The sequence below is a fragment of the Manacus candei genome, unplaced genomic scaffold, assembly GCF_025592945.1.
Source record: "Manacus candei isolate 608988 ecotype Guabito, Panama unplaced genomic scaffold, ASM2559294v1 h1tg000002l, whole genome shotgun sequence".
Lineage (NCBI taxonomy): Eukaryota > Metazoa > Chordata > Aves > Passeriformes > Pipridae > Manacus > Manacus candei.
The window spans coordinates 13,332,732-13,355,590 of NW_026138050.1; the positions used below are offsets into that span (position 1 = coordinate 13,332,732).

Below are 22,859 nucleotides of genomic sequence, written 5' to 3' on the forward strand. Positions count from 1 at the left end.
CTTCAGACTATCAATGGAATAGAACAAGGAAAATGTTACCCACATTTCTTTATCCTCACAGGTACCTAAGAAAGGAATTTTTGTCACATTCTTTTACATTGTACTTGTGAAATTTCATCTTTTTTTCCCTTGCTGTTATGAATTGGTTTTGTTCAATACCAAGACAAAGAAAACCTTTTCCCCCAATTAGAGAAATAAAATAAAAGTAAGAAGTTTATTCACTCTGCTTTCCAATAAATCTACCCAGTGTAGATTTTCAGTGTGTAAATTAAATAACCAACTGCACCCTTGTTAACCTGGTATAGAATCATTGGTCAAAAGAAATAGAGTAGTCCCCAAACAAGCTTCACTAAGCCTGAGGATGGAAGAAAAACTTTGTAAGAATAAGAAGAAAAGTTACTTTGAAATGGGTGGCTTCTTATTTTAAATAGCCAATGGTGAATACTAATGTCTGTTCAACTCAAACTTCCTTTTGATGTTTTTCTGTGGCTACACTTGTGTTGTTAACGATGTACTTCATAAACATGACAATTGTTGCCCAGGATTTTTCCCAGCACATGGCCACGGGATGCAGACAATTTTAATGGGAAGAGTAAAGCATGCAAAGGCCTTCTGAATGTTAATCCTTGCAGAAGGAAGAGATTTATCTTCAAACAAAGATCTACTTAAATATGTTTGTGACAGCTGAGGAATTTATCTCCAATTCTTTTTGCCTGTGGTGTGCCACATTGCTATTTTTCCCATAGCAACGTGCAAGAAGCAAACTAAGATGTCATATACATAATACAGAGATAAAAAATGACCCTATTTCCATGTCCATGTGATAAATGGAATGAAAGTTCAGTGAACACATATTTGCACATTAATTGAACTGCATGATTCTGTCCTGTTCAATCAAGTCACCACTGTATGTACCACAGGAAATTTTTCCCCAAGAATCATTAAACCAACTTTATCGCTCAAACACATACACATTTTCACCTATTTATCTTCTTGCCTGGCTAAGATAGGAAAAAAAAAGTTACCTCTGCGTATTCAAATGATTGAAAACATATACACAGGAATTTATATATTACTACATCACATCAATATAATGAGAATCTGAACTAAGTGTCACTGTTCACTGTAATAATCAGAGAACAAAGGTATTTGATCAACTTTCGCAGCCTATAAATATTTAGGGGACATTTGGGCTTTGAGAATATTAAGTTTTCCCTTAGAAATCAAGTTTCCCTTGGCTGATTTAATCACCAAGATCAATATGGCACATCCACAGCTCTGACAGTGTGATACTCTTGAAATTCCCAACAAAAGGACTGAGAAAAGTGTGATTAATACAGCACCTCTAAAACCTCCATCAAAACATGTTCAGATTCTCCCATAGGCAGTGAAAGCTTACATCATTCAGCAAGGCAAAGAAGTAAAGCAAGAAACAATCAATAAACAAAGTGCTCTCTCAGGTCAATACCAACCCTTCAGTGAGACGAGCTTATATTCACTTCTGTTGCCATCAAATTAATGATGCACTTTGCTGAAATACGTTCTGGAGACACATATTCATAAAAATATGTGTGTGTGTATGTACACAAATAGGAAAGGCAGGCAGGATGGGCCACAGTTGTCATTACTAAATCTAACTAATTTCAGAAGTCTCTCAGGAATCCTGTCCCAACAGACCTGGGGAGGAGGTTCCTGAAGGTGATGCAGTCTCTAGATCCTTGAGGGAAAATGTCCATTTCCATTTCAGACTGTGTGGTCTATATTAATCCAAAGAGCCACCTCAGGAGTTGTGGAGATCTGGGTACAAACAGCTCCCCTCTAAGAGCTCACTGTGCACAGTGCAGGGACATCCAGCCTCAAAAAACCAGGCTCAGGTCCCACTTTGTTCCTTAAACAGCTTTGGAGTCCTCACCAAAGGCACTGAGCAGCATTTGGGTGGGAAAAGGAGAAAAGAGGAGCCAATGACTTCACAAACAGATCTCAAAAGAAAGTTAGAGTCTAAAAAAAAGGAAAAAGAAAAAAAACCCACCCCAACCACAACCAATCAACTAAAACTCCCAAATCCCTACCCCAGTTAAAAGACTGTTTCCAAACGAAGAGACTTTATTAGGGAAGATTGCGCAACTTGAAATGAAGCAAATTGAGGTAAATGAATTAGTCCATGCACCATTTTTTACACACAAATTAAAAAAAAAAAAAATAAATCCAAGTCTAAACCCTGTGTAGGCAACAGAGTCTCAGCTGTCAGAGCCACAGAAGAATCTTCATGGCATAGTCACCATAAAGATTTTAGTCAACAAATATTATGACCTTCTTTTGCAATCCCTCTCCTAGAAACACCATGACACATCTGGGCACCCTTCAAACTGTGCTGGGACAGCTGAAAAAGCACATTTTTTAAGAGCAGACAATACCCAAGCTTTTGTCACTAGAACTGAGTAAAGATAATTTATGTGTCCAAGTCCTTGCCAAACTGGATGACAGTTAATGCCAAGTACTTATTTAAAGAAATGCAGAATGAAGGCTAAAGTTCCAATCATATATTTTGTAAGTGCTCTATTTAATAATATATAATCAGAAAATTAGTCAACTGGTTGTGTCTAAACTGATGTATTGCAAGATTCAGTATATTTGGGGGGTTTATTAAAGTTTGTAATTTCCATTCATTATCTTTTGTTGAACTACTTGCTTTTCAGTGGTTGAAGCTTCTGCTTCCATGAGTAAAGTAGTCCCCAAACCATAAATTATATCCTACAGTTTTGACATCATTTATTTTCATGCCATTATACATGCCAACCTTTTGACTACTCAAGATCAAAAGAGTTGCTCTCCAGGCTCATATTTCACTATAGCTCTCATATTTTATGCAGCAAATTAGGTTTTACAGTAGCAGCTACAGCGAGAATGTCTCTCACACTGCACAGCTTAAAACGACTGCAGAGGATTTCAGATTGAGGGAGCACAGTCCTAGAAATTCATACCCAAGTAAAATATGGATGACAACGTTTTATAATTCTTTCCCACCCGTTTTGTACAGCTTTTATACATATATATGTAACTGAGGTGGTTAAACCTCAAAACTATAAAAGGTATTTAGGATCCTGCCCTTGGTAGTGAAAGTTGGAGGGGGATCTCTCCAATCCTGAGGGAGGCAGGTATTTTATGTGTTCAGAGGGGGTGCACCCCAGTCACGTCCAAGGGTCACCTCCCAGGCACACACTGCCAGGAATTCCTGTTCTGCCACATTTGGAATGTCCAGATTAACTTGTCAAGATAATTGCTACAGCTGGGAGTTCCCATCACTGCCAATCAAGAGTTTATTGGGTATCTGAAGACACAGCGAGGTGCTCAGCAGGATTTATGTGTGACATTGAATTATCCTGAGACACCTTCCAGTGGTAGTTCAGACCCTCACTCAGCTTATATGATTGTAAAATACTTTTTAATGGGAATGGCCAAAGAGACAACATCAAAATAACAACTGCCATAACTGTTCAGTTAAAAAATTCTACAAGTAAAAATAATTTTAACATATAATTCTTGATTTTACACTTATAAATATTCTTAATAATAAAGAACTACCAATGTATTGCAATTTTTTTAAAATAATGATACCTATTTATACAAATTTGTGACAGCTTATGACTCAGCCAAATTTGAAGGGATTTCAGCAGATAAAAAAAAAAATTATGATCTTACTGCAATAATTATCTTCTTGATAAATTCTAAAGTCCTACTACAAACTACAGAGATATTAAAACTCTAAAAATAATCATAATTATGACTATGAGTAAAGCTTTATGCTATATTTGCATAGAAATGTGGGTTTTTTTAAAATGCAAATATTTTTTTGCTCTAAATAAATTAAAGATATGAACATTAAAAAAATTACTGATGTAAACTTCGTTATTAGTCATCATGATTGATTGCTGCTACCTCATCCCAGTTTTAGGGAAGAGGGAACATGCAGCTGGATGGGACTAACAAGGTCCAGTCAAATGCTCTGGCTGATGCAAAGTGTTGATGCACCAGGAAAGGGAGAGGCTGGAATTCATTCAGTCATTCCTAAAAACAGCCTGAAAATAGGAATGGAAATGTCTCCTGCCCTGAGCACACACGTCCCCTGGAGTGATGGCACACCAGGTCCTTGCATGTTAAGTGTGCTTAGGAGAATAAAGCAGGACAGAGAGTTTGGGAAGATTGAATGACGTGTTTTTATCTACCATGGATTTTTAATACAACACCTGCAATTTACCCTGACAACATCCAACCAAGCATTCATGTTTCCCTAACTAAAGTTTCCATTGATATCATAGTTTTCCTGTAGAAATCAATCAGACAGCCAACAGGATTTAAAAATTACTCATAGAGCAGCAGAAAGAATTATGATTCTACCAGGAAGAGAGCACGCTGCAAACTATCCAACCAGTAATAGTAGAACAATGCTGGTAGAGGCATATTTTCTGAGCAAGTCCTGCTATCTGTTTAAACACACTCCTTTTCAAAAATGAATTAGTTCATTCTGGCATTAAACACAGGCAACACAAGCAGTGTGCTCCTGCTGGCAGTGAACTGCCCAGCTCTGCCACAAGATTTTCTTCATTTTGCTCGAGCCAGAGAGTATTTTATGTTTTACCTACACAAGTGGCTCAGAGCTGGGAAATGGTGTGTGTGAACTAGTTAGAACAGTTGGGACCAGTTCATCATTGTATGGGTGTAACCCAAAACTGTGTATTCCATAGCCTTCCCTGCCATTTCCCAGAAACTGTTATCAATGAACCATTTACACCCTCTGCCCGTAGAGCCTGACTCCTCAGGCTATAAACTGGGTGTTAAGAGGCCTGTGAGATAGGAGGATGCTCCTGTCCTCACACCCTTTGTGGAGCTCCCCGCCCTGAGGGAAGTGCTGGGCATTCCTGCCTGAACTGGAGAATATACAATCTTGGAGTCTTGGGACTTTTTTAAACACTCCTGGGATCCAGAGGAAGACTGCAGATCACTGCTCTCAACCAGACTGAGACCACCACTCTTGACTGGACTGCAATCACCATCCTTGCCCAGACTGCACCAGCACTCTCACCAACAGGTTTTCCCCCTCTCCCTTTACTTTGGACTCAGGTGGCCCAAAGAACACCACTCTGTTCATGCCCCAGGGGGCTGGGTTATACTTTTGGGTTTTGTGGGTTAAAACCAACTGCTTGTCTGTATAATCGTATTTATAGTATTATTTTATTAAATTGTTATTCTGACTTATAGTCTCTCCTTTGAGTTGAGTTCATTTCCCCTGCTGGTTTACCTTTAAACCAGCACACACAGGCAACACAAGCAGTGTGCTCCTGCTGGCAGTGAACTGCCCAGTTCTGCCACGAGATTTTCTTCATTTCGCTCGAGTCAGCCAGTGTTTTATGTTTTACCTGCACAAGTGGCTCAGAGCTGGGAAATAGTGTGTGACACGTGCCTGTCCATGAGCTGCCAGGCTGGGAGCCCAGCTGGGGATCCAAGGGTTGGTGTAAGGCCCAAATCCACAATAATATCAGCCCCACAACCTCCCTGCACAGCAGATCTGCCCGAGACACCTCGTGTGTGCGTCGCTCACGTCGCTTCCACCAACAGATTCCCACAGCACCACAAGACCACGGGATTTTTCATAAACATTTTACAAGCAAAAAAAATCGATGAGAATTGTCTGTCCCTGTCCTGTCAGAGGATTTTTCTCCTCTCTCCAGCCCCCCTCCTTCCCACGGAGCAGTGAAGGGAAAACACGGGTTGGCCTTTTCCAAGCCACGCTGCTCCCCAGGCCTGACCTATTCCTGCCATGGGAGGGACGTGGGGGACTTAAAAATGGCATTTCCTGATAATCAGGGACCTTATGGATCACAGCATAAATCAGTCATACTGTTGCTATCATTAGAGCCACAGCCTGCTCACCACTCTGAGGTTTTCTGTAAACTCTGATTTAATGCCCTCCTTGGCTTTGAGCTGATTTTGATTCCTGGTTTTATTGAGACATATAGGCAGCCTTTTCTTATGAGAGTAAAAAATAGGCTGCCTTGACATCCCTCACATAAAAGCAGGCAGAGAGCTAACACACAGTTATACTGAACTTGTATTTCAATCAGGCATGACCTCTCACTTCTCACAAGAAGGCCTTGAACTTCACTGTGTCATTTATTCAAATATTGCAGAGAAAAAGGGGAATCACAAGCAGCTTTCTGTGCTCTATTTCAGTAACATCAATTGTTTCAGAAAGAGGAAAAGAAATTATGTTTTCCCCAACATAAAGATTATTTGTACTAACAGTTAATTAGAAAGAAGAAGAACACTCTAGAAAATGACATCATTTGGTGAGACATCTTTTGATGGGGAAAAATGTACATACAAACAGCAATAAAAGGATTAGATGCTATATACCTGTATTAGACAAAGCAGAACTGAAAGAAAGTCATTCTTCAAACCATGTTGTTCCAGGGAATTACATGAAAAAATTATGATATTGTGTATGATTTTATTAGAGACTGTTCTCAGGTCCATTTTGTAATGACATTTTCAGGATCTGCTACATTTTTGACAAGAAACCAGGGTAACTTGTGATTAAAATCTTCCTATCTGACTACCTATGCACAGGTTTTTCCCTTTTTCCCTCTAACTTGCATATTTACAAGACTATGACACTTCAAGACACAGTGCAGGCAGATTTGGCAATTATTTTTGGAAGGTTTTTCTGCCTACAGCTTTAACTCTGTCACTATTCGTTGCCCTTTTGTGTTAAAAGATGGAAGGAAAGTCTTGGGATCACTCGTCAGCTTCCTCTAGATGAACTTGTTTCTCTACACCTGGTATGTGGCAACCAGCATTTGGAAAAAAAAACCCTGACTGGTTTGTATCTTCCTAAACCACTCAATAGTAACATAAACATGTTAATTTTCACCCAGACTTCATACAAAATTCAGTAAGAGAACACAGCTATGTCACCTAAGAACAAAAAAAAAAAAGGAATAAACAAATTTCAAGACTACTTGGATCAACAGTTCAAGAACAACCAAACAGCAGTTCTAATAAAAGATTTTAGAAAGCAAACACAAGCACTTTTTTATTCAAAAGCAGACTAGAGATCTTATGACACAAACCCTACAGCAGCAAACAACACAGGAGCTCTAATGAGATAAGACATGATGCAAAGGTAAGCCAGAACAAGGGGATTTGGGGGGTTTATCTTTCTCAGAACTGTTCATGAAGACCCAAAATAAAAATAAAGTAAAGTCAGGCAAAACAAAAAGCCACTTTATCAAACCTGAGGAAATGTTTTGTGTCTTGTCATCCACACGGTTATTTAAGGTGTGTTGGCCTCAAAAATACACCAGAACTGTGCTGTTATCCCTCATATACAGTGTACTGTGTAGGACTCAGGAATAAATCTTGGGAAGTTTGCCATTCCAAAGGAGTCATTTCCCTGAAGCTGAAAACTGTCCCTCTAAAACAATCACCATCCAGTTCTGCCCGCCTATTATCCTTTTTAGTTGCTATTTTTGTGAGTTATTCCACTCGGTTCGGTCAGAGGATTTCCAAACAACACTAAGGCTCTGATTCAGGAAAGCACTTAATTATCCTTTACCTTCAATTAGGATTTTCCCTGTATTGGGGAACTTTGGTATTCCTTCTGAGTACTTACCTGAATGGAAGGAGCAGCATCAACCAATAACCTCTTACAGACAGATCTGCACCTACAAAGTCCATGGGCTGGAGCACAAACATCAGTGGATGGTTTTGAAGAACAACCAAATGTGTTGACTCAAGGTTTTCAAATGATTAAAGTACCAACAAACAAAGCAACTCAACTGACTGACTCAGAAACTTGTAATATTCCCAGAATTTTATACATACAAGATAAAAAAGTACATGAGAACATCTTACAAATAAATAAGGAAACAGACTCTATATAAGGGAGCAGAATCAGTAGTAGTACCTCTACAATGACAAATCTCAGCCCCCAAAAATCCCATTACAGAACAAGAAACTGAAAGTGACTGTTTATTAGTGGGCTCTGCTGATATCAGAGCACCAAGCATTTAAAAAGTGCAACAGGGAAAAAACAGACACAAATCCTACTCCCCAAACTCCCCGAGACAAGCCAAGTATGCAATTGAATCAGATCAACTAAATTGAACGCTAATATTACAGTCTTAATCTAAATAAAAATGAATAATCTCAGGCTTTTGCAGCATGCAAGTGAACTTGTGTCCTTGTTCTTTGAAGTAACTAGCACAGTTTATCTATTCTCTTTAATAATGCAATTTAATTTACCAAAGGTTTGTATTAAAAATTTATCTGACTCCAGCAGTTAGAGTCACCTAGACATTTTGTCACAGTTAAACATTAGCTTTGGAGTACATCACAAATTCCCTACTGTGAGTCCGAGAACTGTTTCATATAGGAACACTCTGAGCTTCCAACTGACATTACATTTAAATGACTCAGGGCCTGTGCAAAGAATAAAAATATCTGTCACTTGTTAAAAGTGCAGTGACTTGTTCAACAGCACCATTCAGAAGGGACAAATGCAGTCTAACAGTTAGTGGTCACAAAGGACTGACACTTTTGCTTTAGCAATCAGTTATTCAAAAGATACTCCAGTAATAATATTTTCACCTCTGAGAAGACCATTAGACCATTCAAACCACATAAACTACTCCCACATCAATAGAAAAGCTGACAAAATAAACGAGAGTCCAAAATAATCAAGCTAAACTACAGCAATGTCAAGCACCCAAGGCAGGAGACATAAAATACCACCAATGTCACTCCAGCATTTAACAAGAACTCCCTGGTGTCATTCTGTCCCAAAATAGAACTTCTCTTTGATATCCCAGGCTATTCCAGGGCAACCCCCAGAACCAACTCTGGAGTAGAAACAATACCAGCTTTGCAGAAATATGGAAGGGCATGGAGCAAAGTTCAGAAAACCACCTTCTGTGGGTAGGAAGTTAAAGCACATGCTGAACAAACCTCTGATCTACACAGTTTCAATGCCATGGAAATCTTCAGAAAGACCTGCACAGTGACAAAACTTTCCTGGAAGGACTTTATCACCTTAAAAGTTGTTGTAACATGACCAGAATTCCAAATATTGCCTCATTAAACACCAGGAGAAACACAAAAGCCAAACTGAAGTAACTTCGATTTTCACCCCCAAAACTGTAAGCGAGCTGGCCCCTCTCTCAAACCTGCAGACAGCTATTTAACATTCCACCAGGATAAGACAGGATTTCCTACCTCAGCTTTGCTGGCATCCAGCGTTGTCAAAACCTGAAAATTACAGGGAAAATGCATTAGTATTGATTCAACAAAACAGGAGTGGGATTAATTGGCTTTTGAGGTAACTGACATCAATTGGTTGTTGTGGCTTGAGGGAATAGAACTGAAGAGAACTGTCTTTCACACTGAGGAGACTGTTCACCTCTCCTGCCCATCAGAAGGCAAAGCCAGGTATAAATCAAGACCATGGCAATATTCAGGAATATTGGGTAAAAATTCAGTAACATCCCAAAACAGAACTGGAAAAGTATGTTCTTGGTTTCACCAATTTTTCATTTACTTCTGAACAGAGATGATGAGTAATGCAACTATAAGCTATTCCAACACATCCACACAATTCCCAGGACAGACTTTGAAAGCAAGCTGATTCAGTTCCACAGTGATGGAAATAACAGAATTTACAGACCACGTTCCATCTAAAATGTGACAAAGAAAGGTTTGCCAGATTCTGTTGGGCACAGCTGTCTGGGTTTTGGCTGCACAGGAGCTCTGGGGGCTCCAGGTCTGACTTACAGCAACCCTGGGCACAAACAATGAGTTCTCTGTGCCAATCCAGGGTTGCACTGAGCTCAGTTATGCTTGGTGTCTAAATCTAGAGAGTTACAAATTCAGCTGCTATCACAGACTTGCATAAGATTTACTTCAGGTGTCACAGAAAATTGTCATTTATATTAAAATAACCGAAACACTTTAAATAGACACAGATACACTTTCATATCATAGGTCAAACAACACACATGAAGTTAATAAGCTGTCATTAGGCTAAGAACGGGCTGTTAAACGGCGTTTGTAAAACAAAAAAATCTTTGTTAGAACTTTATGTCACAATATTGTCACAACTTTAGAGGGTTGAAAACCCCTTAATAGTCTCCTCACAAATTCCAGACTGACAGCCAGCTATAATTCTGTCTGCAGGAGAATAGATCTTCCTTTATGTCGGTGTTAATCATCACTTTTAAGGGACATCACCAATTCTCCCCAGCTCTCAGGAGCAGGAGAGGGAGTGACCAGCCGTGACTGTCTGAGGGAAGGGGAAGGAGAGCCCAGTGTTTATGGAACAGAGCTCAGCAAAGGAGACAATTTGTGTGCAGAGCTGCTGTTCAATGGGAGGTGTCTGTGGATTCATCAAAAAGTTGCTTCAAAGGAATTTAGGAATGGAAACGAACTCCTGCCACATTACAGCAGGGTACCTGCAATCACAAACAGTTATTTAATTTAACCTGATTCAAACCCAGGTTCAGCTCCATTTGAAACGTGCCACTAATGGGATTTTTGAAGCTGTTCAAGAATTTCTCTCACACAAGCAGAAGTTAACTTATCTACATTCCATTTATTTACAAACAACCTATCACCTTTTTTTGTTATTCCTCTTCATTGACACTATTTAGAGTTAGCAGTTATTTTCCCTTCCCAACAAGAACCTCATGTAGAGTCACCACATCCATTCCCTGCCAACATTCCATTAGGTCATTCTGGAAGTGTCCCCTCACAAGAAAGTCCTTCTACTAATAAACTCAGTAGAGTTACACTCTACTTACAATAATTTAATTATTTCCTGGAGGCAAATGACTAAAAGCATGTATTGTAGAGGATGTACCCAAACCTATCTTAACTTAAACCTCCAGAATTTGGAGTGGAGTTTCCTGGAGCTGCCATAAATCCTGCTCTAAACCATCTGTCAGAGGTGCCTGTCTCTCTCTATCAGCTGTGCAAGTAATGTGAATAGAGCTGAACAGTGTGACTATTCCAGCCCAGGACTCACTAATGCCTTGCAAGGCAATTACTCTTCTATTTTAATAATTCACCTTACATGTCCAAAGGTTGTATTTCTCTTTTACACAGCTGTACTTTCCTGTTGCTTTACAATCATCCACTGGACAGCTGGACCACTGGACATTTTATGCCCTTATCTTTCTTCTCGAGTTATTGTCGGATAAATCCCTGTTCAGCAGTTGAATTCCAGTCAGTTCCTAGAAGCATGACCTTTTACTTGGTATTACTAACATTAATTCACTTTTATTTCCATCTGCTAGACCATCCATCTCTTCCTAGATAACATACCCGGCTCTCCTACGTTAGCAATTCCTCCCAGCTTTACATTTTTATCAAATTTCATTAGCACATTCTTATGCCAAGCATACTGATGAAAAATTATCAAATGAAATGACAAATAACTCAATACAGGGACACTGCTAAGAGAAGCATTAAGTTGAGCAGTGCAGATACCAGCAGGGCAGGGTACCAGGCAGTCACATTGGAGTTATCCTGGTGAAATACTTCAGTTATCCTAGAGAAAAACTCTAGGATAACTGAAGCAGCCCAAGCTATACAGCTGAGAAAACTACTGGATAAAGGCTGGACACAGGGACATGAACATATCCTGGGTTATTTCTGAGAACTCCATAAAGTGATCCTCATACCAGAGGGATTACAATCTTTAATAGTATGCTCATCACTATAAAAGTGGAGACAAAGATGGAGTGTTTCTATTTAAAATAATGACAGTCCTCAAGTTAATGTTTAATTAATAAACAGTAAAACACATTAATTTAATATTATGGGTCAAATAACACTCATGAAACTAATGAGCTGACTATTGTTAGTCTGTGAAGACCTGACAATTATCTTAAAGTTTTAACAGTAATTTTTATTTAAGTTTATGTATCTTAATGGAGTGAATTATCATCCTATTTGTTTGACTGATTTCTTCCCATCCCCTTCCCCCAGTCCCTGAAACTTGTAATTTCTAGACCAGCAGCTGTGCCTTCTGTCATGTTTGAGAAGTGAGTGAATGAAGACACGAGCAGTATAACGTGTATGACACAGAACTGCAGTTCCAAGTCATCCTTTGCTGTAGGATTTTGCAGGAATGCCGGTGTGTCACGGTGTGATCACTCAATTAAATCCTCTCAGAAGGTATTGCTGGGTCTCAAGCTCCTTAAGCAGAGTAACCCACTGAGATCTGTGGCCAAGCCACCCCAGCCACAAAACAATTTATCCCCCCCCATCCTGGGCAATCTCGGGGAAGGAAGTACATTTATTATATTTATGTCTTGATTGTTCCAGAAAGAGGGAGTGGGGACAAACCAAGGGGAGGAGCAGAGAGGAGAACTGGGGTGCACACGAGGCACCGCCACAACTTATTGATATTTTGTGGGGCTGGTGGTTTCCTTTGGAGATTATCCCACTGCAACAGCCCATCGCTGTGCCCCGTGGTTTGTGTGAAGTATGATATTCATTTCCTGGCTCCTGCTGTCCCCCTGACATTTCATGTACTGCTTAAGAACACAGCAATTTCACCCAGAGAAATCACAGCTTGGCTGAGGGATCCCTGTCCTTCTCACAATAATCCCTCTGTGACACAACAAAACCACGGGTTTATATCACCTTCTCAAGGAAGCTGCAATTTATTTTTCTTGTGCTAAAAGCTCTGCGCGACTGACAGCAAAAAATCCTTACAAATGGCTTTTTTACTACTTCTGAAAGTTGCACTCAATTCTGAACTTTCCATTCTACATAAGCAATCCCATGAATACTGACAAAAAAGGAGATATGCTGATAACTCTGCAAACACAGTGAAGTCTTTTAAACTATGTTTACTGCTTTTAGCATTTAGAAAGGTCTTATCTTGAGGTGCATAAATACATAGTTCCTCTCTCCAGGATGAACAGAGGACAATATTTGCCATTCTAAACCAGAATGCAAATAGTTGCTATTTGTTACATATCTCAAGCCAACACCTTACCAGAAAGAAATAAGGGAAACCTTCTTGAATAAAGAAAGCTCCTGAAATAGAAAACTGGAAAGCTCATTTAATGTCATTTTTGTTTTAAATATACATTAAATTCCCCCGTCAAACTTTAAAGAGAGAACAGGAGATAAAAATTGAAAGGTACATATTATGAGCCAGGATCCTCATCATTCCTGTGCCTAAAAGTCCAGAACCATTTCAGTGAACTGTCCCATGCCATCCACATGTGAAGTCCTTTTTCTCTTACTCATTTTTCTAGAAATGAGATTTTCTTCCTAGTTTTTTCAGCTTCTCACATCAACATGTACAATGTAAATGTACAATTTATAAATGTGCAATTACAATTTACAAATGTACATTTCCTGTACACTTTAAAAAACACAGGTTTTGCCTTTAATATCTTCCCCTCTTCCCAGGTTCCTATGGAATGACAAAAGGTATTTAAAAAAAATGACAGCAGGATTTAAAAAAAATATGCTGCAAATAAACATTTAGAATAAGCTGAAGAAAACCATCTCCTGTACTTTGGACTTTGGAAATTTGTTTGGAATATTAGGCAAAGAGGATTTTGAACATAAAGAAAACATAATGGGACTGAAATTGTCAATGACAAGGTAGATTTGGTTTTATTTCTTTTTTCTCACCACTGATGTTAATAAAGTGACCTGAGAGCTATTTCCTTCAACAATTAAACATTCCAGAAAGTAATTTTATCAGAATACACCTTTTGATGCCTGTAAACCACCTCTCATGTTTTGCAGGGCTGTTAGAGGACAAACACAATCACTTTTCATGTCCTACGAGTGAACTTTTCTGCAGCAACAAGTGGCACACGTGGCTGAACATGCAGATCATTCCAAACTCTGCCATGAGGGTTCAGAAAGGAGGAAACAACAAGCTACAGTTCTATTTAGAGACAGAACTTCACTTCTTGAACACAAAATATCTGAAAAGAGTCTGTCACCCACACTCAGTGTCAACCAACCCCTCCATTGCTTAACTAGTCCTGAAAGTGCTGCACCAACACACCTACAAGGGAAATAATCAAGATTTGCACTGACAAGATCAAGGGTAGAAACCTGACCAGGTTCTGGGAATGTGCTGGCACTTCCCTGAACAAATGGCAAATCCTGCTTTTAAAGGTTTGTCTCCCTGAGCTCAGGTAGTATCAAACATTACAATTTGATAATCACTGGGCTGCAACCTTTTATTAAATTCTGGATGCACCTGTGGCTTGGGATGGCTCTAAGATTGATTGCCCACTGGCTTCTCCCGTTTTTCATCAGCTGGAGCAGTCTCCAGCCTGGCTTCTCAGGATTCAGAACATATTTCTGATTGTGATTCACAGGCCAGGCCACTGAGCAGAATTTGAGCTGTTGGAGCTATTTGGCGACAGGTTTGCAAAGAAACCAACCTTGTGCTGAGTATTCATCACTACCTCTGCACTCCATTGTGGGAACAATTACCTGCAGCATCACTGCTTTGCTGTGATAAACAACAGCAGGGGAACAGGAGAAAAAAAAAAGAAAAAAATACCCCAATCAACAAGCCTACCCCCTTAGTAATATTGCAATGTACTCTCTGGCACTTTGACTGTTGGCAAAATTAAAAAAATAAGTGTAACCATATTGTAATATTTCCCTTCCTAAAGCACCATGCCTTTGAAATGTGAAATTCTAAAGTATCTTGCCAAATGTAGTGAAGTAATCATGATAAATAGAGCTATAAATCTAAATTGTTCTTTTAAACTATTTTAACACCTCCATCAAAAGCACCAAAAAATATGCATGCAGGAGAGATCACTTTCTTGCTAAAGCAGTTCTTCTTGCTAACTCATTAGTTTTCATTCACTTCCTTCTTATTTCTAAAAGCAATCCTGGAAAGCAAATTAAAATTCACTTTTACATCCACACCCCTTAGACTGCCAAGTAACCCTTTATGTCCCATTATAAACCTAATCCTAAATGGTCACCAAAGTTCTGAGTATCAGGATGGTGGAACATGATCCAAAAACTAAGTCATGTAGGCTGCTTTTCTTCATTTGTGTTCATACTATTGTACTGACTCATGCTCAGATCAAATTCTAAACTAAAACTATTTTTTTTTTCAATTGACATCTTGGATATTTTTTAAACTGGCTGTGAAGTCTTTAAGAGGTCCATTTATAGCAATTTGTCTCTTCACAACAGTAAACAAGCTGGACAAATTGAGGGCCTCTAGAATACAGAAGGAATTGGAACATGAAAATAAACACCTATATTTTTAAAAGCTTTAATTTTTTAAAAGGTTTTAAAAAAGCCACCTGTAGATTAAGGCAACTAATGAAATCTATGTACACATGTACATACATTTGAGAAGTTTCTGGGATATAGTGAGGGCCAGCTCTCTGAGGCTTCCACAGCACTAAACAATGTGCCATGGCTGTCACACATGACTGCCCATTAAAAAAATCCAATATATTAAAGACATACATGAATGGAATATGCTGAGTGGAAAACAGGGGGAATCAGGACTCATATTTCACAGATAGGTATCTTTAATTAAATTTTGCTCAGTTTATTTACTGCTTTGGATAGCAGCATTAGATTACTCCAAATTTCTGTAAACGCAGGCAATGATTTTAGCAGCTGGTGAAAACTATATCTGCCCTTAACTGCTTTCTAATAATATTTGTGCTGCTCAGCTAATATTGGCTGTTTAAGATCTTTCAACTAAACTTGCTATATAAATCAGTAGGCAAAATGTGGAGTAGTTATCATGGGTAATTCACTCAATGTATGAAGTCTCAGTCATAATGTCATCTTTTTTAAAATTTCTGTAGGGTAACCTGGGTAAACTCAGCTAACTAAAAGGGAAGCAAGCCCCCAGAAATTTGTTTTAACTAATATGTACAGTGATCTCCATGAAACATGCTTTATGTTTGTGTGTCTGGTACAAAGCAGTTGGAAAATAACACGGTTTTCTCTTTGAAATTGGAATGCACTTTTACAAAGAAATCTGCACTGCACAGAACTTGCCAAAAGGATCCTCTTTAAATTTGGGAATAAATCCCATTACTCTTGTAATGAAATAATGAGAGAAAACATTAGTACATAAAAAACCAACCATAAAAAATACCCAGGTTTTTATGTAGTGAAACACATGGCCTTTGCTGTCCTTTTAAAAGTAAACTTAGGTCTCCTTTATCCATATTTTTAGCAAAATATCCACATGTTCTGCTGCACTATAACCTATGATAATCTTGGTAATTTCCATAAGTTCACCAAAACTAGGATTTCATACTTATTAGATGATAGAAGTTCAGGAAAAACCCAGAGTGTAACTGCAATAAACTAAATCTGAAATTCAAGGTAAACAAAGCATTTTCAAGTAAACTGTCGAGCCACTGCAGCTTTTCCATGGATTCTGGTATAAATGACATTAATGCTTCCTGCTTAATTTAGCAAGGAAAAAAAAAATTAACCAGAATATAAATATAAACAAAAAGACCTCTGGTGATTTTCTTTCACGTGTCAATAATTTTGCAAGGCTCCAGAGCACCGAGGCAGGAGCACAGAGTGAAAAGCCAGCGATGAAACGACTCCCTTGCCATCCCTGCCTCACAACAGCCAGCAGCACTATTAGCACCATGCATTTCACCCAGGAGCAATAAACTCCCATTTTTTTTGGAATGTCCACATTATGCCAGAATAATATAAAAATAGATGATGAAGCAAAAAGGAGATGGATTTAGCCCTGGTGTCCTGCAGTAGCTGCCATAATTGCACAGCCAGCTCATTATAGAAAGTCAGTCCCTTGAGCCTCCCGTGTCCCAGTTAAGCGACAGTAATAGAAAGCAGCTGTATGAGGACATTAGGTCAGCAGAATCATTAGCCCCGAAAATTGCATCACCATCACTCCTCTGCAGCAGCCAGGCCTTCACACACCATCAGGCTCCTAAACAGCAGGTCAAACATGATGATGAACTTAACCCAGTAACTCCATTAACAGTGACCTGTGGCTCGGAGCTCCCGGGGAGCCCACACCTCTGGAAACTTCCAGGGCTTTAATGAATTTTGGCTGTCACCCTGTGCCCTCAGGTCCCCCCAGCCTGGGGTTAGACTGGGCACCAGGCAGAGCTGACTGGAGAAGTGCCCACAGGAGGGAATGTCCCATTGCCTTTGTCTTCCTCAAGGTCTCATTGCCTCTGTCTGGATAAAGGCACCACCATAGCAGGGATGTCCCAGGTCTGCCCTCATGGGCCACGGGAAGGTGACGCTGCCAGAAGCCACCACCATAAACAGGGACACATCCCAGGCCTGCCAAGCTCATGGGCCACAGAACGGTGACATGGCCAGCAGCCACTGCCACAGCAGTGACAGGTCCCAGGCTTGTCCAGCTCGTGTGAACACAGCAGCAGTGGGAGACACCTGAGTCCCACGTGTGTGTGATGGAGCAGCAGGCTGGGTCAGCTCTCCCAGAGATCACAGAATATTCTGAGTTGGAAGGGACCCACAAGGATCATCAGATCCAAATCTGAAGTGAATGGCCCATACAGGGACTGACAGGAGCTGGGCAGTGAGACGGGGTCACCAACCACGAGTATCAGTGGCCTCTTGGCCCCTCCACCTGCTCTGACCTACAGGGTCGGAGATCCCCTCTGAAATAAATCACTCCAGGAACACGTCCCCCCGGGAAGAGCAGCTGCATCATTACATGTTCCCAGTTTTCAGGGGGGTTGGAGCCATCTGTGGGTTTGAGGGACAGCAATGGGAAGCAGCACAGAGCGTGGGCCAGATCTTGGAGTGACAGCCCTTGGCACAGCTGCACTGCTGCCAACTGCCAGGAGCTGGAGAGCCAGCCTGGTACACACACAAATGCCCGTAATTCCAGGGGGATGTGCTGCCTCTTCCATCATTTATCCACCTGCGCTCCGAGGCCGTGAGGCACAGAAATGAAGACTAAGCTCTTTGCCAGTGTTCCCATGCATTGTGATTAAAAAGAAGCCTGTGAAGGTTTCCTGAGGTCCGGGTGCTCATTCCCACCTTTCCCAGGGACGAGTCTCCCCGGCGGCGCTCGGGCAAGGCAAGGCCCCGCCTTCGCGGTCGGGATGAGTTTGGGCCAGGAAAGCAACAACCCTTCTATCAATGTCAAAGACTAAATAAGTTTGACTATATGCTGATGTTCTTCAAATTGTTTCTACTAGCAATAGTTCTGGATGGTTTGTTTTTGGGAAATTAATGATGATACACCAAGGTCGTTGTACCTCTGCTGTAGCGAACAGATGTTAACAGATTAGAGCCACCGTCCTGTGCTGCACCAGGGTAGAGCTGCTCCTGCTTGTCATTGCATGAGCTGAGGCAAAACCAGCCACACAAAACAGCCCAGCCTAATAAATTCAGTCTAAAATGCAAACATTTGAAGAAAAGAGCTCCTGCACTTTCAAAAGCCATTACTCTGTATCATCCTCATCAAAACACACCACTCATTTTTTTTTTTAAATCAACCCAGAGCTAGGAGAACAATAAGAAACCAAATCTTTTTTCATCTCAGCAGTACAGACCATTTTCAATGCCATTTGTAAGCTGCCTATTTATCCCTGACATTCACAGCTAGAGTATATCTCCAGATCATGTCGCTCTGTGAGGTAGAAATAATCAAGTATTTTTCCATCCTTTTGCTGGGAGGACTCAGAGCTGGTTGTGCTTATCCATAGCTCTGTTAAACTGGTGTGATTGTCGTAGTGAACTGCATAGGAGTGAGACACCACCAATCCCAAAGACTGCAGTCAGTAGGGAAGGCAACAGCTTCATGACTGGGAGGGAGGAGGACTGGTTAGGTTTTTATTAAACTGAAATAAACACTTTCTTCTTTATAATCTCATTGCAAAAATACCTTTGCAAGAGCATTAAAAAACAGGCTGGGGATAAATCAGCATGATGACAGCAGTGAGATACTTCACCAGGACACAGCAATACACAGGCCCTTTACTTCACAGGGAAGTTTAAGGTTTTGATCAGCACTGTTAAGTTTTAGGTACCTAAAGTACTTCCTCTCAACTAATTTTAGTATATTTGGGGGATATTACTTTAAGATGAATTGCACAAAAGGCACCAATGCACTAAGACTTATCTACAAAGAATATAAGTGTCAGAAAATTCAGAATTTTAAGTCATGTTTTTAAATATATAACTTATGACAACAAGACAGTCACTGGAGCTGGGAAATGGATAGCAATTCTTCCATCATCCTGGCCCCAAACAGGGGACTTAACATCAGCACAGCTTGAAAGTCCATTTAAACTGTGACAGGGCTGCAAAAAGCCCTTAACAGAAGCATTTCCTAAGAGAAAGTCTCATCTGTTTCTAAGCTACAGCTGTTGTTTATTCAATACTGATAGGCATACAAAATAAAAGGGCTGTATCACTCAGCCTCAAACCCACATGGAAGCTATTTAAAATCCTTTACTCCTGATTTCTCGCCATCAGTAGGTTTATACCTGTCTCTTGGCTGTGTTTAATACTGCAAAACTTCTTTCCTGTGAACTATGACAGTGAATAGAGTAGAAATTTCCCCCATAAATGCTCCCTCAGTGCAGTACAAGCCAACTTTGCAGCCTCCTCTGCCACTTCTGGCCATTACCCAGAGCTCCCTGACACAACAGTTATTAGAATTCTTCACGTTTACGATTATGAAAAGAGTCTTAATCCTTGGAGTGAAAGATCACTGCAAGAGATGCTTAAAATTTCCTAAGGCAGTAAGAAAACAGTGCAATGAATTATGTAAAATACTTTAGATATGGACACTACCGAAAGCCCCCAGTTAGGAAGCAGAAACTATCAATAAGCATCCTCTTTTCATGAGAGGATCCTCTGACTTGAAAGGTGTGGTTAAAAAGCAGGATAACATACAGGTAATATTCTGCACGTTTCAGAATTTAAATCTAAGCAATGTAATGAGAAACAGTTACAAGTGATGTCCCTCAAGGGTCCTGCAGAAGGGATTTTGTCTTTTGGAATCTTCACTGTGTACAAAAGAAACCAAAAAACAAATCAGCTTTTCTGTAAGTTCTCTGCTCTAGGATTTATGCACAGTGAATGATTAAAAAAATTAAGAAGCCCATGCAAATGATTTCCAATTTTAATGTACCCCTTAAATACCACTGATCAGAAGATTCTACTACTAAATCAGGTCTTGTTGAAACCCCCTTTGAAAGCAGATGAAAGCTCTCCTGTCTGTGAACCCTGAGTCAGGTCCTTACATCTGATTAGGCCAAGGGAATGTTACAGTTCAAGATGATAATCCAGCAAAAAAACCCCAAGAAACAGAATCTGGAGGGAGAAGTCATACCAATATAAAATAAATGTAAATTCAGTTTCACTTAAAGGAGATTGTAGTGGTAAGTCGCTATTTTAAAATAAAAAGAACACAAAAGCATCATTGAAGCAACAGAGAATGCACCAAACTACAGCCAGTGGAGCAGGAGAACACAAGGGCTCACTGATGTGGAAAGCACAGTGTGCTTTGGCCCCTGGAAAACTGCATTGTATGGAACTTGTGGGGACAGGTTGGCTAAATGTCTTCCTTTGGTGTTTATTTATTTCTAAGGGAGGGGACTGCTTTAAACAAAGGACAAGTTATGAAGTGATGTTTCAGGAGCAACCAAAAAATTAACCCAAGCCCTGCACCAGAGCAGCCAGGGCTGAGGTGCCAGACCAACAGCACTAGTTCATAAGACAGGGGTGATGTTTAGAACAGGCCTTGGCATCTCAGGTAGCTCCTACTTCAGCTGTTACTAAGAAACAAACTGTACAAGAGTTCTGCTTCTCACCTTTGTTCTGCTGAATAATCATCCCCATTATTCCCCAGGCTAATAAAAGGAGGCTGTCACCAGAGATTTGATTGATTCCAGGCTGGTTTTTATCCCTACAGTGCTGTGGGTGCCCTTTAACTCAGGGACCCCCATACCACAAGTCAGGCTCAGGTAAAGGAACCCCTGGGGTTCCTTTAGGGGCAAAGGGGCCGGGCAGAGGGGACAAAGCAGCTCCTTGGGCTGCTGCTAAAAGACAAACTGGCATTACCTGGTAGAGGTCAATTCTCTGAATCTTGTTTCCATGGCTGAGGGAAGTTTAGGCAACCTGACAAATCTAGAAATCCAAGAAAACAGTCTCAGCTCTGTGTGAAGGGCAGGGGATTGCCTGGGATTAGTCCTTAGTGGAAGTCCTGCAGCACTAAATGCTGCTCTGAGATGTTGGATGTGTGTGTTTGTGTCACCAGCGGCCTTGCTTTGAAACGACTTGTCTCTGTACACCAGTGTTCCCTCAGTCCATACTGTTAATTTTTTATTTCTCAATCAAGAATTCATGGAGGTTAGTGTGACATTGCTGCCAACACCCTCCCAGCCCAGCCATGTAAATAATGGATACGGCTCCAGAAATACCAACCAGCCTCTCGTTGTTTTGGGAAGCTTAAATCATGCCTGCCTCAACTCACCTGCTAGTAAACAAAACAGGCTCCTCTCTGCACTGCAGTAAATCCCTCATCTTTCAAGAAAATTAAATGTGTCATGGAAATGATGGTAGTTTTGGTAAGTGCAGGCAGACGTTTCACTGTGACAGCGCTCTCGAAGATGCGCTGAATGCGACTGTTCTTTCCCCCTCAGAAAAACGAATTTCAAAATGCCAACAAATTTTCAGAAGTTTAACACAGTTAATGCATTTCATAGCACGTCTCAGTAAACTACATATCCTTCTTTTACATTTCTCCTAATTTCTGTCATTTATTTTAAAAGCCTATAATGAACAGTTACTATTGAGGATCCATTTGTTCCTCTCTTTTTCCATTTAACCTCCATGATCACAACCTCTCTTATTTCCTTTGGTGCTGAAAAGCACTTTTACAGCATAACCAACGCAACATATTTGCTAGATTTTTACTAATTAATTTTCTGTGAACTTTTCAGCATGAAAAAAAAAACAAAAACACATTTCTGCATGAAAAATGAATTCTATTTTCTCCTTTTCCTTAGAAATTTACATTCTGAGCTTATCTGTGCCACATATTCTTTATGGATAATGAGCAAGGCATCCTCACTTAGCTGTCACTGAGGCAGTGAAATGTTTACAGTGTGAGCTTTGGAGATTCTGGCAGCTTAGGTTCTGAGAATATTTCTTATTCAGGACAATAAGCATTGCCCTAAATTTCTCTTGCACTTGAAGAGAAAGGGCTTGATTTTTAGAATCCTTGAACTTTGTTGACCTGTAGTAGAGCTGTTTTAAGAAAGGTTAGTTCAGACACCTCATCCTTGTGATCTGTTTCTTGTGATGTGGCAAAGGCTTTTCTAGTCCCCTTAACATCTTGCACAACTTCTTGGGAAGCTAAAAATATCAATTAATGGAGAGATAAATACCTTCATTATGAAGTTTACAAACTAAATACACATAGTACAACTTTTAAGGTTATTCTCCCACCATATTTATTCTGTAACATTTTGGGGATAAACTACTGACAGAAAAGGCACGAATCTCCTGCCAGTTTGGGGCAGGAATTTTCACTAACTCATGGAAAATATTTCTCTTTAATTATCTCTCTGAAGTCATTCTTTAGCAAAGTACATAAGAATATACATGTTTTAAAGACTATGTTAAGATTTCATTTCTGAGCACAGGTCCAGTCTCAGGCTTACAGTGACATGCTTAAGCCTGTGGGCCTGGAAAAAAATGATCTTTTATCCTTCCTTCTTAGAAAGCCTCGTATAGTTTGAATAAATCTTTGAAATGTAACCAAAAGAATCTCACTCAAGATCATCTTTCATTGA

At 40.1% G+C, this 22,859-nt stretch overlaps 1 protein-coding gene across 8 annotated transcripts in view; it reads right to left on the reverse strand.

The window, feature by feature from the left end:
- The window catches only part of RBFOX1 (RNA binding fox-1 homolog 1), a 1,149,451-nt gene that overhangs the window by 872,563 nt on the left and 254,029 nt on the right, over positions 1-22,859 (reverse strand). For all 8 annotated transcript variants that reach the window (XM_051793639.1, XM_051793308.1, XM_051793550.1 and 5 more), the window contains exon 3: positions 9,271-9,303. In XM_051793639.1, the coding sequence (XP_051649599.1) occupies positions 9,271-9,303 (33 nt within the window). The remainder of the gene's footprint in view (positions 1-9,270; positions 9,304-22,859) is intronic.